This window comes from Bufo gargarizans, chromosome 6 (assembly GCF_014858855.1).
Source record: "Bufo gargarizans isolate SCDJY-AF-19 chromosome 6, ASM1485885v1, whole genome shotgun sequence".
In the NCBI taxonomy this organism is placed as follows: domain Eukaryota; kingdom Metazoa; phylum Chordata; class Amphibia; order Anura; family Bufonidae; genus Bufo; species Bufo gargarizans.
In genome coordinates this window covers 348,717,105-348,735,145 of record NC_058085.1, presented here as the reverse complement: position 1 = coordinate 348,735,145, position 18,041 = coordinate 348,717,105, and the positions used below count along the sequence as shown (strand labels likewise).

The 18,041-nt window shown below is 44.8% G+C and overlaps 1 protein-coding gene across 4 annotated transcripts in view; it reads left to right on the top strand.

The window, feature by feature from the left end:
* Positions 1 to 17,751, top strand: part of LOC122940139 (alpha-2-macroglobulin-like) — a 196,390-nt gene extending 178,639 nt beyond the window's left edge. For 2 of the 4 annotated variants that reach the window (XM_044296526.1, XM_044296529.1), the window contains exons 35-36: positions 8,972 to 9,037; positions 16,008 to 16,152. In XM_044296526.1, the coding sequence (XP_044152461.1) occupies positions 8,972 to 9,037; positions 16,008 to 16,099 (158 nt within the window). In that variant the 3' untranslated portion in view covers positions 16,100 to 16,152. Of the gene's footprint in view, positions 1 to 8,971; positions 9,038 to 16,007; positions 16,153 to 17,605 lie in introns of those variants that run through there. The other 2 variants (XM_044296528.1, XM_044296527.1) reach the window with 2 other exon arrangements.
* The last annotated feature ends 290 nt before the right edge of the window (positions 17,752 to 18,041 follow it).

Below are 18,041 nucleotides of genomic sequence, written 5' to 3'. Positions count from 1 at the left end.
GGCCTTGGCTGGCCACATTTGTACCTGGCGTCTGCTGTTGCAAAAAACCTCCCTCTGAGTCACTTCGAAAAGACTGGCCTGAAAGTGATAAAAATGACCCCTCTTCCTCCTCCTCCTCCTCCTCCTCCTCATCCTCCTCCTCCTCCTGGGCCACCTCCTCTTCCATCATCGCCCTAAGTGTTTTCTCAAGGAGACATAGAAGTGGTATTGTAACGCTGATAACGGCGTCATCGCCACTGGCCATGTTGGTGGAGTACTCGAAACAGCGCAACAGGGCACACAGGTCTCGCATGGAGGCCCAGTCATTGGTGGTGAAGTGGTGCTGTTCCGCAGTGCGACTGACCCGTGCGTGCTGCAGCTGAAACTCCACTATGGCCTGCTGCTGCTCGCACAGTCTGTCCAGCATGTGCAAGGTGGAGTTCCACCTGGTGGGCACGTCGCATATGAGGCGGTGAGCGGGAAGGCCGAAGTTACGCTGTAGCGCAGACAGGCGAGCAGCGGCAGGATGTGAACGCCGGAAGCGCGAACAGACGGCCCGCACTTTATGCAGCAGCTCTGACATGTCGGGGTAGTTGTGAATGAACTTCTGCACCACCAAATTCAGCACATGCGCCAGGCAAGGGATGTGCGTCAAACCGGCTAGTCCCAGAGCTGCAACGAGATTTCGCCCATTATCGCACACCACCAGGCCGGGCTTGAGGCTCACCGGCAGCAACCACTCGTCGGTCTGTTGTTCTATACCCCGCCACAACTCCTGTGCAGTGTGGGGCCTGTCCCCCAAACATATGAGTTTCAGAATGGCCTGCTGACGTTTACCCCGGGCTGTGCTGAAGTTGGTGGTGAAGGTGTGTGGCTGACTGGATGAGCAGGTGGAAGAAGAGGAGGAGGAAGCCGAGTAGGAGGAGGAGGCAACAGGAGGCAAAGAATGTTGCCCTGCGATCCTTGGCGGCGGAAGGACGTGCGCCAAACAGCTCTCCGCCTGGGGCCCAGCCGCCACTACATTTACCCAGTGTGCAGTTAGGGAGATATAGCGTCCCTGGCCGTGCTTACTGGTCCACGTATCTGTGGTTAGGTGGACCTTGCCACAGATGGCGTTGCGCAGTGCACACTTGATTTTATCGGATACTTGGTTGTGCAGGGAAGGCACGGCTCTCTTGGAGAAGTAGTGCCGGCTGGGAACAACATACTGTGGGACAGCAAGCGACATGAGCTGTTTGAAGCTGTCTGTGTCCACCAGCCTAAATGACAGCATTTCACAGGCCAGTAGTTTAGAAATGCTGGCATTCAGGGGCAGGGATCGAGGGTGGCTAGGTGGGAATTTACGCTTTCTCTCAAATGTTTGTGAGATGGAGAGCTGAACGCTGCCGTGTGACATGGTTGGTGATGGAGGTGGTGGTGTTGGTGGTACATCCCCTGTTTGCTGGGCGGCAGGTGCCAACGTTCCTCCAGAGGAGGAGGAAGAGGCCGAGGCGGCAGCAGCAGAAGTGGCCGAGGCGGCAGCAGCAGAAGAGGCCGAGGCGGCAGCAGCAGAAGAGGTAGCAGGGGGAGCCTGAGTGACTTCCTTGTTTTTAAGGTGCTTACTCCACTGCAGTTTATGCTTTGCATGCAGGTGCCTGGTCATGCAGGTTGTGCTAAGGTTCAGAACGTTAATGCCTCGCTTCAGGCTCTGATGGCACAGCGTGCAAACCACTCGGGTCTTGTCGTCAGCACATTGTTTGAAGAAGTGCCATGCCAGGAAAGTCCTTGAAGCTGACTTTGGGGTGCTCGGTCCCAGATGGCGGCGGTCAGTAGCAGGCGGAGTCTCTTGGCGGCGGGTGTTCTGCTTTTGCCCACTGCTCCCTCTTTTGCTACGCTGTTGGCTCGGTCTCACCACTGCCTCTTCCTCCGAACTGTGAAAGTCAGTGGCACGACCTTCATTCCATGTGAGGTCTAGGACCTCATCGTCCCCTGCATCGTCCTCCACCCAGTCTTGATCCCTGACCTCCTGTTCAGTCTGCACACTGCAGAAAGACGCAGCAGTTGGCATCTGTGTTTCGTCATCATCAGAGACGTGCTGAGGTGGTATTCCCATGTCCTCATCATCAGGAAACATAAGTGGTTGTGCGTCAGTGCATTCTATGTCTTCCACCGCTGGGGAAGGGCTAGGTGGATGCCCTTGGGAAACCCTGCCAGCAGAGTCTTCAAACAGCATAAGAGACTGCTGCATAACTTGAGGCTCAGACAGTTTCCCTGGTATGCATGGGGGTGATGTGACAGACTGATGGGGTTGGTTTTCAGGCTCCATTTGTGCGCTTTCTGCAGAAGACTGGGTGGGAGATAATGTGAACGTGCTGGATCCACTGTCGGCCACCCAATTGACTAATGCCTGTGCCTCCTTAGAACGGCATTGGGCCTCACCAAATATCGCTGTAAATTCTGGCGGCTACTGGGACCTGAGGTAGTTGGTACACTAGGACGTGTGGATGTGGCAGAACGGCCACGTTCTCTCCCAGCACCAGAGGGTCCACTAACACCACCACGATCATGTCCACGTCCGCGTCCCTTACTAGATGTTTTCCTCATTGTTATCGTTCACCACAAAAACAAAAATATTATTTGACCCAATGTATTGAATTCAAATTCAGGCCTTTTTTTACAGACACCTAACACTATCTGCCTATCTATTTAGGTACCGTATTACACTAATACAGGCACAGCAGTAAACACAGATTTAGCTGACTATGAATTTGAGGCCTAGTATTTAGGCGCTGGGTGACAGGTGTACGTTTACGGACAGAATTAGATTGGGATATGCACAGTAGCGTGTGTGTCAAGTTATTGAGAATGACCCTATCAGCACCTTGATTCTGATATACCCTTTTAGGGATGGATTTAAAGTAGGCCTGATACAGCAGAAACCACTAATTTAGAGAATTGCTAAATTGGGAATTGTATTTCAACCTAGAACAAAAACTGTGCTTTGACGGACACTAAATAACTTGACCAGCTACAGCAATAACCACAGATTTAGCTGACTATAAATTTCAGGCCTATTATTTAGGCGCTGGGTGACAGGTGTACGTTTACGGACAGAATTAGACTGGGATATGCAGAGTAGCGTGTGTGTCAAGTTATTGAGAGTGACCCTATCAGCACCTTGATTCTGATATACCCTTTTAGGGATGGATTTAAAGTAGGCCTGATACAGCAGAAACCACTAATTTAGAGAATTGCTAAATTGGGAATTGTATTTCAACCCAGAACAAAAACTGTGCTTTGACGGACACTAAATAACTTGCCCAGCCACAGCAATAACCACAGATTTAGCTGACTATAAATTTGAGGCCTATTATTTAGGCGCTGGGTGACAGGTATACGTTTACAGTCAGAATTAGACTGGGATATGGCCAAAAAATAACCACACTATTGATGGTTAAATGCACTTGGTGTGACAGCTTGACCCTGATGTAGGATATAGCCAAAAACAACCACACTATTGAGGGTTAAATGCACTTGGTGACAGCTTGCCCCTGATGTAGTATATGGCCAAAAAATAACCACACTATTGATGGTTAAATGCACTTGGTGTGACAGCTTCACCCTGATGTAGGATATAGCCAAAAAACAACCACACTATTGAGGGTTAAATGCACTTGGTGACAGGCTCAGCTTGCCCCTGATGTAGTATATGGCCAAAAAATAACCACACTATTGATGGTTAAATGCACTTGGTGTGACAGCTTCACCCTGATGTAGGATATAGCCAAAAAACAACCACACTATTGAGGGTTAAATGCACTTGGTGACAGCTTGCCCCTGATGTAGTATATGGCCAAAAAATAACCACACTATTGATGGTTAAATGCACTTGGTGTGACAGCTTCACCCTGATGTAGGATATAGCCAAAAAATAACCACACTATTGATGGTTAAATGTACTTGGTGGCAGCTTGTGCTGGCGCACCACAAGACACAAAATGGCCGCCGATCACCCCAGAAAAAAGTGAATGAAAAACGCTCTGGGCAGCCTAAAAACAGTGAGCAATTGAATAGTAGCAGTTCAATCATCCACAGCTGCAACCTCTCCCTATACTGATCAGAGCAGAGTGACGGGCGGCGCTACGTGACTCCAGCTTAAATAGAGGCTGGGTCACATGCTGCACTGGCCAATCACAGCCATGCCAATAGTAGGCATGGCTGTGATGGCCTCTTGGGGCAAGTAGTATGACGCTTGTTGATTGGCTGCTTTGCAGCCTTTCAAAAAGCGCCAAGAAAGCGACGAACACCGAACCCGAACCCGGACTTTTACGAAAATGTCCGGGTTCGGGTCCGTGTCACGGACACCCCAAAATTCGGCAAGAACCCAAACTATACTGTTCGGGTTCGCTCATCCCTAGAAAATACATAAACTTTTAGCAGAAATAATAAGTACAACACATTGTACACTACTCACAAAAAGTTATGAATATTTGGCTTGTGGGTGAAATTTTAGGATGAACCTAAAATGCACTCTAACCTTTACAGTTGACCTTCCCTAAACATTTGAATACACATGTCCAACTGTTCAATGTTTCAGTACTTTTTGCACAACTTGCTGTTCTCTAACAAGGAGCTAATGGTAAAGTTCACAACATGTGTTTGATCCATGAATCCTGGTTCAATTAGAATTGGTATTTAAACAGTCCTCCTCATCATGCTGTTTACATTTTGACATCATGAGACCAAGACAGCACCTAACAATTGATCAACAGAACCTCATCATTGCGAGGCTTCAAGCAGGATGTTCTCAGACAGAAGTGGCCACTGAGCTTAGGGTACTTTCACACTAGCGTTTTTCTTTTCCGGCACTGAGTTCCATCATAGGGGCTCAATACCGGAAAAGAACTGATCAGTTTTATCCCCATGCATTCTGAATGGAGAGAAATCCGTTCAGGGTGCATCAGGATGTCTTCAGTTCAGTCACTGAACAGCGTTTTGGACGGAGGAAATACTGCAGCATGCTGCGGTATTATCTCCGTCCAAGATTCCGGATCAGTTGCTGGAATGCCGGATCCAACATTAATTTACATTAAAGTGTATTAGTGCCAGGTCCGGCATTAAAAATACCGCAATCCCGGATCCGTCCTTCTGGTCTGCGCAAACCGGTAAAAATGTGAAAAAATATATAACTGATCCATTTCTCCAGATGACATCAAGAGAGACGGATCCGTTCTTGCAATGCATTTCTAAGACGGATCAGCATCCAGATCCGTCTACAAATGCTGTCCGTTTGCATGCAGATTGCTGGATCATCATGCCGGCGACAGAACTGCTTGCCGGATCACTCTGCCGCAAGTGTGAAAGTAGCCTTAGGCCTCTTTCACACGGGCGTCATATTTTTGGCCCGGATAAGATGCGGGTGCGTTGCGGGAACACCCGCGATTTTTCTGAGCGAGTGCAAAACATTGTATTGCGTTTTGCACTTGCGTGAAAAAAATCGCGCCCGTTTGGTACCCAAACCCGAACTTCTTCACAGAAGTTCGGGTTTGGGATCAGTGTTCTGTAGATTGTATTATTTTCCCTTATAACATGGTTATAAGGGAAAATAATAGCATTCTGAATACAGAATGCATAGTAAACTAGCGCTGGAGGGGTTAAAAAAATAAAATAAAATTTAACTCACCTTAGTCCACGTGATCGCGAAGCCCGGCATCTCCTTGTGCCTCCTTTGTTGAATAGGACCTGTGGTGAGCATTAAATACAGGTAAATGATCTTTGATGACGTCACTCCGGTCATCACATGGTACGTCACATGATCTTTTACCATGGTGATTCACGTGGACTAGGGTGAGTTAATTTTATTTTATTTTATTTTTTTAACCCCTCCAGCGCTAGTTTACTATGCATTCTGTATTCAGAATGCTATTATTTTCCCTTATAAACATGTTATAAGGGAAAATAATAATGATCAGGTCTCCATCCCGATTGTCTCCTAGCAACCGTGCGTAAAAATCGCGCCGCATCCGCACTTGCTTGCGGATGCTATGCAATTTTCACGCACCCCAATCACTTCTATGGGGCCTGCGTCTCGTGAAAATCGCACAATATAGAGCATGGTGCGATTTTCACTCAACGCACAAGTGATGCGTGAAAATCACCGCTCATGTGCACAGCCCCATAGAAATGAATGGGTCAGGATTCAGTGCGGGTGCAATATGTTCACCGCACGCATCGCACCCGCACGGAAAACTCGCCCGTGTGAAAGGGGCCTTAGAGTGTCACAGAGTGTCATCAGCAGGTTGTAACAAAGATACATAGAGAGACTGGAAAAGTCTCATAAAGGCATAGAAGTGAACGTCCTTTGGCCGCATCCCACACTGATGACCGCTTCATTGCGAACAATACCCTGCAGAACCGGATGATAAATGTCACGCAACTCCAAGCACATTTAATGGAAGTGAGAGGCACTAGTATCGAGCGAGCATCGCTATGCTCGGCACATCGCAGTGTTTGGCCGAATACTGCGTGTACTCAAGTACAATTTAATACAATGAAAGTCAATAGGAAACCCGAGCATCAAACCAGGCACCCCCTGCTCTGAAGAAGAGAGGGTGTCTGGTTCATAAAAAAAGGCTAGAAATTGATGGAAACCCCATCAAAATGGTTTGGAAACAGCATTAGGAGAATGGCTGGAAGCATCTTGAACTCCCATTACCTATGACATACAATAGACAACCACACAAAGGCTATATGCCAAAAGCCAGGTATGTGCCCAATCTATCCATGAGACAGATACAGTCAGCACACCTTACAATGGCAGCCTTGTGCACTATGAGACATTCCAAACCAGCTCTCATCTGACTGAGAGCCGATAAGCCTCAAAGCTGCTTCATATCTGTTGGATGGCTTGGGTGGACCTGCGCACCTAGATCAATATCATTAGGGTGACAAACAGTTTTCTGATTGTCCTAACATAATATTGAATAACCTTTCTATACAGTTTTGTCATGTAAACTAATTTGCATAAACATGGGCATATGGGAAAGACATGCAAATGAGCAGAATCTGCCTTGTTTTTCAGCTGAAAAACCATTTGCATGGAAAATTGCTATAAAAATTCGCGATTAGAATATTCGCAATCTACACTACTCATGAACAGTGCAATTTTTTACTTTTTTTTGTGAACCAGACACTCTCTTCTGAGCAGGGGGTGCAGGGGGTTCTCCCATTGACTTCCATTGTGCTCGGTAGAGCACACAAGCACTTTAGTGCTCGATCAACACTAAGAGACACTCAAGTGTCACGTCAGACCATTCGAAACCATCTATATCAGCATGGTCTGCTTGCTAGATGACCTGCAAGCGTACCAGACCACACCATCAGACACAGACGTCATCGTCTTGCATGGGCCAGAAAACATCTATGCTGGAATAGGGACCAGTGGACCTCTGTGCTGTTCACGCGAAATTTGATACATGCTGAGCAGAAATGATGGCCACCAACGATGTTGGAGACATTAAGGAGAGCGATATGAATCAGCCACTGTTGTCACCAGACGAGTCTTTGGTGGTGGTGGTGTTGCAGTGTGGGCAGGTGTGTCTAGTCAATACAGAACTGCCCTACACTTTGGTACAGTGACAAGCCCATATTACTTGAATAACCTCATTAATCCAGTCATTGTGCCTCTGCATCAACAACACAGGCCTAATTTAACCTTTATGTAGGACAATGCTCCACCTCCTCGAGGTCGCATCATTAGGGAACGGCTGCTGGAGATTCGGGTACCTCAAATGGAGTGGCCTGCACTTTCTCCAGACCTAAATCGCATTGAAAACCTATGGGATCAGCTGAGTCGCCGTGTAGAGGCTTGTAACTCTGTTACCCAGGGCCACCCTTCAAGAAGAGAGGGATGCCATGCCTCAGCAGACAATAAGTCGACTTGTGAACAGCATGAGACATCATTGCCAAGCTGTAATTGATGCTCAAGGCCCTATGACAAGTTTTGAGACATTGACATTGTATGTGGGGGTATACCCATCACTGTTTTTGGCTTTTGTTTCAATAAATTGTTTGAGATGAGGAAATCACTATTGCTGCTTCTACTTAAATGCCCTACTTTCACGATATAATATCACTGTAGCGAGAACTTTTTACGCTTTCCATAAATTTCACCCGAAAGCCAAATATCGTTACTTTTTTGTGAGTAGTGTAGAGTTTGCTCCAGAATAGATATATTTTTGGGAAGACAAAACAGACATGTCAGAAGTGACAGGCCCTCTTTAAACAGAAAATAATATTCCTCATCTCAAGCTTCTTCTTCGGCTGTGTCCACATCTGTGTCGTAGGCTAGGAGTCTCTGTCATGGATTCCGCACATAAAGCTGAACAGAGTAGCACAGCATGATGCACTATTTTTTCCCATAAAATTCCATCCTAATAAACTCCATTAAAGTCAGCGGAGTTCGTAAAGGCGGTGCTAGTGTTTGCCTTTTGACAGATCAGGATCATTCTTTTTGTTATTATGCTCCTATAACAAAGCAGCAGTGAACAATATTGTACAATTATGCCCCATTATAAAGTCTGATCACTCAATATGGGTATTTAACAAGTAAGGGCGGGTTCGCATTTGCGCTATAGAATTCTGTTATAATGGAATAAAACTGAATTTTAGGACAGAATGCAAAACAGAAGCCTTTAATACATGTCTATGGCCACAAATAACGGTTCAGTTTTGTTCCGTTATACATAACAGAAAAAATAGTCTTGATGACAGTAGCAAAATGGAATGCCTCTTAAAGGCTTCTGTTTTACATTCTGTCTTAAAATTCCATTATATTTCATTATAACTGCTATAACGGAACCCTATAACGGAATTCCATAACGCAAAGGTGAACCCGCCCTTACTGGTTCTTGGTGCATACCAGCAATCTGATATTCCATTGTTAGAAGCTTAAATCTTTTTTGCATTTACAAAGTGGTCAAGTTTCTGTTTTTAATACTTTCTTATATTTCAGATGAACATGCAGTTACAGAATACAATTCCCCTTGCAGCGGAGAAGACAAAAGTAACACAAATCAAGGTACGGTAGCAAAAGAAGAATATAGAAGTTTTGTTTTGTTTAGTTTTTACTTAAAGGGGTTGTCTCACTTCAGCAAATATAATCTATCATGGAGACATATCCCAGATAGCAAGTAATTGTGCTGCAAGTTTGAAAATGACTTGCTAAGCTATTGCCAGACTTGCCAAGCTTCACAAGTATGTTGCAAACTTGCAGCAAGTCTGCTCTGCAAGTCTCTAGATTAACCTGCTTTTGCAAACTTGCTGCAAGTTCTCGTTAAGTTATGTGTGCAATAGTCATCCCACCACAGGGGTCACTGTGGCTGAATATTCTTTCCATGCTTCCTGCTGTAAGATTTTTCTTTCATTGGTCTTGGCAGCCATTTTACATTAACTTTGGCAGTGGTGTGAGGTAAGATGAGTGGAAACTGAGGTCTGATATAAAGTTCAGTGAGGTAGAAATCATGGATTTACTAAGCATGATATGATAGACTCAGACACCCCCCCTCTACACAGAACTGCTGTCTGAGGCGAGAGACTGCAGCGTGCTGTCTGAGGAGAGAGACTGCAGCGTGCTGTCTGAGGAGAGAGACTGCAGCGTGCTGTCTGAGGCGAGAGACTGCAGAGTGCTGTCTGAGGCGAGAGACTGCAGCGTGCTGTCTGAGGAGAGAGACTGCAGCGTGTTGTCTGAGGAGAGAGACTGCAGCTTGCTGTCTGAGGCGAGGGGCTGCAGCGTGCTGTCTGAGGAGAGAGACTGCAGCGTGCTGTCTGAGGCGAGAGACTGCAGAGTGCTGTCTGAGGCGAGAGACTGCAGAGTGCTGTCTGAGGCGAGAGACTGCAGAGTGCTGTCTGAGGCGAGAGACTGCAGAGTGCTGTCTGAGGCGAGAGACTGCAGAGTGCTGTCTGAGGAGAGAGACTGCAGCGTGCTGTCTGAGGCTACTTTCACACTTGCGTTAGGAGCGGATCCGTCTGGTGTCTGCACAGACGGATCCGCTCCTATAATGCAAACGCTTGCATCCGTTCAGAACGGATCCGTTTGCATAACTGTTTATTTCAGATCTGATTTTTCACTTCGGAAAACTCAGATCCGACAGTATATTCTAAACACAGAAGCGTTCCCATGGTGATGGGGACGCTTCATGTTAGAATATACTGAGAACTGTGTACACGACTGCCCCCTGCTGCCTGGCAGATGCTGCCAGGCAGCAGGGGGCAGACCCCCCCCCCTCCTGTATTTAACTTATTGGTGGCCAGTGCGGCCCCCCCTCCCTCCCCAGTATTAAATATGACCAGTGCGGCCTCCCCCTCCCTCCCTCCCCAGTATTAAATATGACCAGTGCGGCCCCCTCCCTCTATATTTATTGGTGGCCGGGCCAGTGCGGATTTCAAGTATTGTGAGCAGTGCGGCCTCCCCTCTCCCCCCCTAATTAAAATCACCCCCCCCCCATCATTGGTGGCAGCGGAGAGTACCGATCGGAGTCCCAGTTTAAATCGCTGGGGCTCCGATCGGTTACCATGGCAACCAAGACGCTATTGCAGTCTTGGCTGCCATGGTTACTTGGCAATAAATACAAGTATTATACTTACCTGAAGAGCTGCGATGTCTGACCGGCCGGGAGCTCCTCCTACTGGTAAGTGAAAGGTCTGTGCGGCGCATTGCCGGCCTGCCTCCTCCCTCCTCCCTCCTCTCTGCTCCGAACGGCGAGCGCTTCTAATTGTAAGTAATAGCGCTCATCATCGCACATTATGCTTTTACATGCAGTGCACACAACAATTAACTACGGTATTAGGGATATGATTATACAGTGAGCGGGGCCCGTGTAGTAGAATACAGTCACTGCACGGGCCCCGCTGTCATTATAAATGCAGATGCCGCCCCCAGCCCCTCCTCCCTCACAGCTGATACACCCGCCGCACGGCATCGCGGCGGGTGTATCATTGAAAACTAAGCAAAATCGGCTACATTCGCCGTATAAGACGCACTGCTATTTCCCCCCCACTTTTGGGGGGGAAAAAGTGCGTCTTATACGGCGAAAAATACGGTACATCTTTTTATTTCCATTTCGTACAATAAATACTTCCGTAACACAACATTATCCCAACAATACATATGAAAAAGTTATTAACAAATGGTGGTTACAGTTCATCTTTCATTTCTATTCTTTTTCTTTCTTTCACCCCATTCCCAACCACCTCCCGACACCCACCCTCCCATTACCCCCCACGTGGAGAGAAAAAAAAAAAAAAAAAAAGCTAAAGTACCCAATTTTTCCAGACCTGGTCGAGGTTTAAAAACTTTTTAGTATAATTCTGCATCCCACGTTCTTCTTTAATTAACTTGTCTATTGTTTTCCTCCACTGTTCCACCGTCGGTGGATCTGCCTTTATCCATTTCCTAAGTATCAGGATTCTAGCCTGAAATAATACTTTATTTAAGACCAATCGTATATTTTTATTTAATTTCAAGTGTTCAGTTGCCCCTAAAATACAGATTACTGGGTCATTTGGTACTCGGACCTTCAGTAACAAAAACACAGTTTCCATAATTTCCGTCCAGTATCTATGAAGCTTGGGACACCTCCAAAAACAGTGTATCAAATCAGCTCTCTCTTCCTGACATTTTAAACATTTATCTGTTTGTCTCACCCCCATTCTTTTTAACATCCATGGAGACCGATGCAGTCTGTGTATTATAAAAAATTGTGAGATCTTATGCGAACCCCTATCCGAAATTGTCTCGTAATTTCTAAGAGCATCGCTCCATTTTTCCTCCGTGAAGGAAACCAAGTCTTTCTGCCATTTCTTCGCGGCAAGCATTGTAGTTGTTTTTCTTTTTTCCTCCATCAAGATCTTATATCTCCTTGCAGTTATTCCACCTCCTTCCCCAGCTGCAATAAACTTATCTAATATATCTGATGTTTCCCTTCGGTATCTATCCCCCTGTACCGCTATCCGCAATGCATTCCTAAGCTGGAAATATTTATACAGGTCCCTATGGGGGATCCCAAATTCCGACACCATTATATTAAAGTCCTTCAGCTTATCTCCCGCAAAAATCTGTTCTAGGTATTTCACTCCTTTTTTTTCCCAATCTATATAATCCCTTATTGTTTCCAATTCCTTTAAATTAAGATTCTTCCATATCGGTGTATATTTCAAAAACCCTTTAATCTCCAATAATTTCTTAATTTCCCCCCATACATATTCTAACAGGTTAAATATCCTATTACTAGTATTTTTTTTTCCCAAAAAAACCTGACTCCAACACCTCTAAGTGATTGAATTTTTCTTTCCATCCCCATCTATTTATTTCTTGTCTACCCACCTGACTATCTAAGCTGTCCTTTATATTCCCGTATTGTGTTATTAAGTAGTAGAAAAATAGATTAGGGAGCGCTAATCCTCCTTCTTTCACTGGGAGCTGAAGGACTTCCTTCTTTATCCGAGGGATCGCACCCTTCCACATAAAATCCCCCATTAATCTATCAAATAGTTTAAAAATATTTTGTGATATTCTTACTGGGGCATTTTGCAATACATAAAGTATCTTTGGGAGGAAGACCATTTTTATTAAATTTACCCTACCCTGCATTGACAGTGGTAATCTTTTCCATATGTGTATTTTAGTTCTTAGTTCTTTTATTAAAGGGAGAATATTTAATTTTTCATATTCTTCTATGTTCCCGGAGATTTGTATACCGAGATATTTAAAATTTTCGTGCCTTTTTAAAACATGCACCCGTGTGTCTCTCTGTAGTTGCCCCTCTCCTAATAATAACATATGTGATTTACCCCAATTAATATTTAAACCGGAGTAGAACCCAAACTTATCTATTATCTCTACTATTTTATTAAACTGTTCCCCAGTGTTTTGCAAAAAAAGTAAAATATCGTCTGCATACATCAACAATTTTTCTTCTCCACCCACATATGTAAAACTTTTAATCTCCCTGTCATTTCTTATTATATTTGCCAGGGGTTCAATTGCAATTGCAAATAGCAATGGGGAGAGAGGGCATCCCTGCCTTGTACCACGTGATAGAGCAAACGAAGGGGATAAGCTCCCATCCACAACCACTCTAGCCCTGGGGTTACGATAAATTAGCTGAATCCACCCTATAAATCCTTCTCCTATGCCAAATCTCCTTAATACTGCCCATAGATACTCCCATTCGATGCAATCAAACGCCTTTTGAGCATCCAATGAGAGTATCGCTTTTTCCCCTGCATCTGATCTATTAGCTTTAATATTAAGGAATAGTCTTCTTATGTTGGAGTATATTGTTCTACCCGGTATAAAACCTGTTTGATCTTTATTTATTATTTCTTTAATAACCTTAGAGAGCCTGTCTGCTAGAACTTTTGCCAAAATTTTTGCATCTGTATTCAAGAGGGATATAGGCCTATATGAGCCAGGGTCTGTTTGTTCCTTCCCCTTTTTTAGAATTAATGTAATAATTGCTTCCTTCATAGAGTTCGGTAGCTCACTTAATTTTTGGGCCTCATCCAATGTTATTTTTAATTCTGGAACTAATACCTGTGCGAAGGCTTTATATAGTTCAAAGGGCAATCCATCTCCACATTGGAGTTGCATTGGCGTTGGTTGTCCCCATGAGAGTGCTCCGTTATGTTGACTCCTGGCACCTCAAATGAACCTCCTAAGGGCAATGTGTTCAACCTCAATGCATGGTATTGCAATACCATCCATTTCAGTGTGAAGAGGTTAAAAAAAAAGTAGTGCATGAGGCGTGCAGTAGAGTGCATTAATCGCATGGGAGCTGCTTTGAGAGGCATGTGAAGGGGAGTTGGCTATGGCTGGAGAGGACGAAAGCTACTGTTCCATCCTCCTGTGCTCAGTGGGGAACAGAGGAGGACCCTGGGTGTCACTGGCAATTGTGGTCTGGAAGGACCAGCTACTTGTTCCGTATCCAGTCTGTGGTTTGTGGTCCCCTGCTATGCAGCAAAAAGGCAAGTGTGAGCTATCTGGTGGCTGGTGTGGGCTCATATAGTGTGCTCTATGTACACACAACTATATAGTGCTGACACTCACTCATGCCACTCCCGATATAACGATGTAGTGTACAATATCCGCCTGCTCCCCTCTCTCTCCGATCCTCCCCAGCTGCCGCGCAGCCAGAGTACTGATACTGCTGCTCTAGCAGGAGGCTGAAGGGGCTCTCACTAAGCGCAGCACAAACCACTGGTGACCAACTCAACCAGGGCTGGGCTGGCCATTGGGCATACCGGGCACTTGCCCTGGGGGCAGGACCCGGCACAACTCAATCATCCTGATTGTGATCGACCCTGCCTGCTATGCCAAAATGGCCTTCTCTATGCTCTCAGATAACTGGAGCCACAGAGCAGACAAAGAGAAGAGCCACTCAAGCCCAATCACCAGCGGCGGACATCAGACCTCCATCTAAACCGATCGGGAAACACTGTGCGGGACACTGTGCTTGACTTGACATAAATCACCGGATACCAGTTACTCCTGGAGTAAATGAGATGCGGGGGGGGGGGGGCAGTCTGAGGGGAGAAGGGGAGACACAGGGACCAGACTGAGGGGACATGGGGCTGACTTAGGAGACACACAGGGGCCAGAATATAAGATGGAGGTGGGCAGGATATGAGGAGGAAATGTTGGTGCTGCTGCTCCAGATCAGGCTGCAGGCTCTTCAGGTAGTACATGTCCCCGGGGCTGGTATTGGGCATGGCTGAGGGTGCTAGAAGGCTCAAAGTATGGCTGATCATGAACATAGCATCAAGGTTGTTACCGCTCTCTCCTTTTTCACTTCCACTCTTGGAAACCCATTGTAGGTTTGCTAGGCTAGACCTCAACTGAACAGTCCATCTATGATTTTGAGGACAGGCTTTGCCAGTCAAAGACAACTAGCCAGCTTTGGAGGCAACGAATACTAAGTAACACCATTGTAGAAATTAGTAATATTAATATAGTGGTAATATTATAATATTTCGTTTTCAAGGGTTGCTGCTTACTTAGCACTCATTTATACACCATGGACCCATATTTATCCTATACTTGCTTGTCCCCTATAGAGCCACTACTATATGCGCCAACTATAGAGTCAACACTATATATACTGTGTATATATAGAGTCCCCTGTAATTAGTCGGCCGCTTTAGGCGAATGGCCCTGCTCCTTGATTGTGCTGTTTGGCCCTGCCCTCAGATTGTGACCAGGTGGGGACTGTTGGGGGCCATGTGATTGGCCTGCTTACTTCAAAATATCCAAACCTATTTTTGTCTCAGGCAGCCATGCCCTCAACTTTGGGTTGCGACCTACTATTGGGTTGAGAACCACTGCTCTAAGTGAAGAGTAGAGCATGAACCAAGATGAGTTTTGAGGCCAAAGTGGATATTATTAGGATCCCAGCCCCTCTTAGCTAATTTAAAGAAGAACTATGAGGTGACAAATTTTCACCCTCCTTATAGTGACTGGGACTGTCACAGGTCGGCTCAGTAGATCAGGAAATGGGCTCTCTGCTGTGACAGGGGAGGGACTGGGTTCCCCCCTCCCTGCTCCGATATTCAGCACTGACTGGCGGAAAGTACGGGGGAGGGGGTGGGTATAGCTAACTCTGCCTCTCGATAGGCAGAACCAGTTGTCACTCACGCAGATGGGCGGATCCAGACATAATTGTCAGGATCCGCTTCAGCTGTAGCGTCTCTGCGATATAATGTGGCATCTCAGTATACCGAGAGCTGTAGCTTGCTGTATACTGAGCTTAGGGTGACAGGAGGATGCTAGTTTGTGTCCTCCCGTTACCCTAAGGAGAACTATGTGGAAAAGCCCTAATCCCATAGTTCTCCTTTAGGACTGCCAATTTCCTAATCATTTACTAGTTGCATCTAAGAGTTATTGTGTCTATTGATTAAAATACTAAAATTGCGCTACTGTTAGATTGTACTGTTTAGCTGTAGAAAAGAATTTTGGTGATATGTAATAATTGTTTTTGTTTTTATTCTAACAGGCCAGTTCCAAAATCAAGCCGATAGGACAGAAATTATCTATTTTTACAATTTTATTGTACCTATTTGTACCATGTTAGTATTGGTTTTGTAAAAATTATTTTTCATGTTTTGTTAACTGTTCAACATAATAAAAAATGTTTGTAAGATATAATGCAGTGTTATGTATTGATTTTATTATGTTTTAATGATAATTTTTATTTAGATCAGTTCTATCTCAAGGCACTCAGTGAATCCAGGTGAATTGTCAGGGAAATTGAAAAATATGGGCCAAAGTAGGTTGAATATTTGAATAGAAGATTATTTCTTCTACTTCAGTCACTTTGGGCTGGATTTTGCAGTTCACCTGACATTCACCTCTTTACTTTTTAGTGAATAGGCCCTATAAAAACTGAGTTACAAAACTCTTGCCGTAGAATTGCAGGGCTCTTGCCGTAGAATTGCAGGGCTCTTGCCATAGAATTGCAGGGCTCTTGCCGTAGACTTGCAGGGCTCTTGCCGTAGACTTGCAGGGCTCTTGCCGTAGACTTGCAGGGCTCTTGCCGTAGACTTGCAGGGCTCTTGCCGTAGACTTGCAAAACTCACTGAGACTTGCAGAGCTCTTGCTGTAGACTCGCTACTGCAACTTTGCTCTTGCTAGAGACTTTCCAAGCAAATTTGCTGCAAGTTGAAAAAGTGTCAACTAGAACTTGTGCTGCAAGTTCTCTGCAAGTGTACAACTTGCCAGAGAATGTTTGCAGCAAGTTAACAAGACTTACAATTTAATCCATTATCCTTGCTATCTGGGATATAGTGAATACAAGGCACTTACAATCCATCCTGCAATCCACAAGCGATGGTCGTGCTTTCACACTATAGAAAAAAAGCTCTGGCCTCTCTGACTGTGAGAACGCGCATAGGCTCCCACTTTTTCCTATAGTGTGCAAGCACGACCACCGCTACTGAATTACAGGGAAGTTGTAAGCCCTGGAAATTAAGCAGAATTGCTTAATTTTTACGTCATATTCACTATAGAAATACATTTAGTATTTGGTTGGAGAAAAGTGTATGTCCCTGCACCAAACTTATCATCCAGTCTAAGCCCCTGTGATAAATCTAGTGCAGGCCTGTCTAAGCTTACGTCATCTTTAGAATTAGTAAATCAGGGCCAATATGTCTCTCAAGGTATAAATTGAGACTATTTCTGAGGTAAATTTACTGTACATTATATTTTGTATTAGTCAATATTGTCAGCTAGTTATTGTCAGTTGCTGATACCATTTGGGCAGACTTACCAAAACTGTCAAAAAGAATACTTGTCTTGTTGTCAATAGCAACCAATCAGAGCCCATCTTTCATTTTACCAGAGCAGTTTAAAGAATGAAAGCTGAGCAGTGATTGGTTCCTATGGGCAACAAAGACCGTTTTGATATATGAGGCCCACTGACTTCTTTTCTGCTGATGAAAAATACATTTTGTGGTCATAAAAGTTTGGAGAATTTAGGATGAATAAGTTATAATGTGATTGAGATAAAACCTGACGTCTTGATGATGAGGAATAACATAAGGAATTATTTTTCTGTTTCATAAGATGGCTCTGACATAGTCACTTTTATTCCAGGCACAGAATCCAAAAATTAAAGACGATGGATCACTATAATGTGACCGTAATGATGAGAGGACTACAGTCTTCAGTAAAGAAGATCCATTCTAAATCCATTGTAGAAAACCTAAATAAATAAAATCTTTACAGTTATATCCAAAAGATCTAAGATCAATGTGTTCTCTGTAATATAAGACAATTCTGACTCCAAATATGACATAACATCCTTCCTGCCGTCTGTTATCCAGATATGGCCACCAGTTACAGAAATGGATAATGGAGCTTAAAGGGGTTCTTTGGGAATTAAGAAAATGAAAATATCTAAATATTACTTTATCCTAAATATATTCCCAAATACCTTTCATTAGTTATAATGGCTTGTTTTGTCTAGGGAGCAATCAGTAGGAGAAATAAAATGGCTGCCGTCCTATTAGTACACACAAAACCTGTCCTA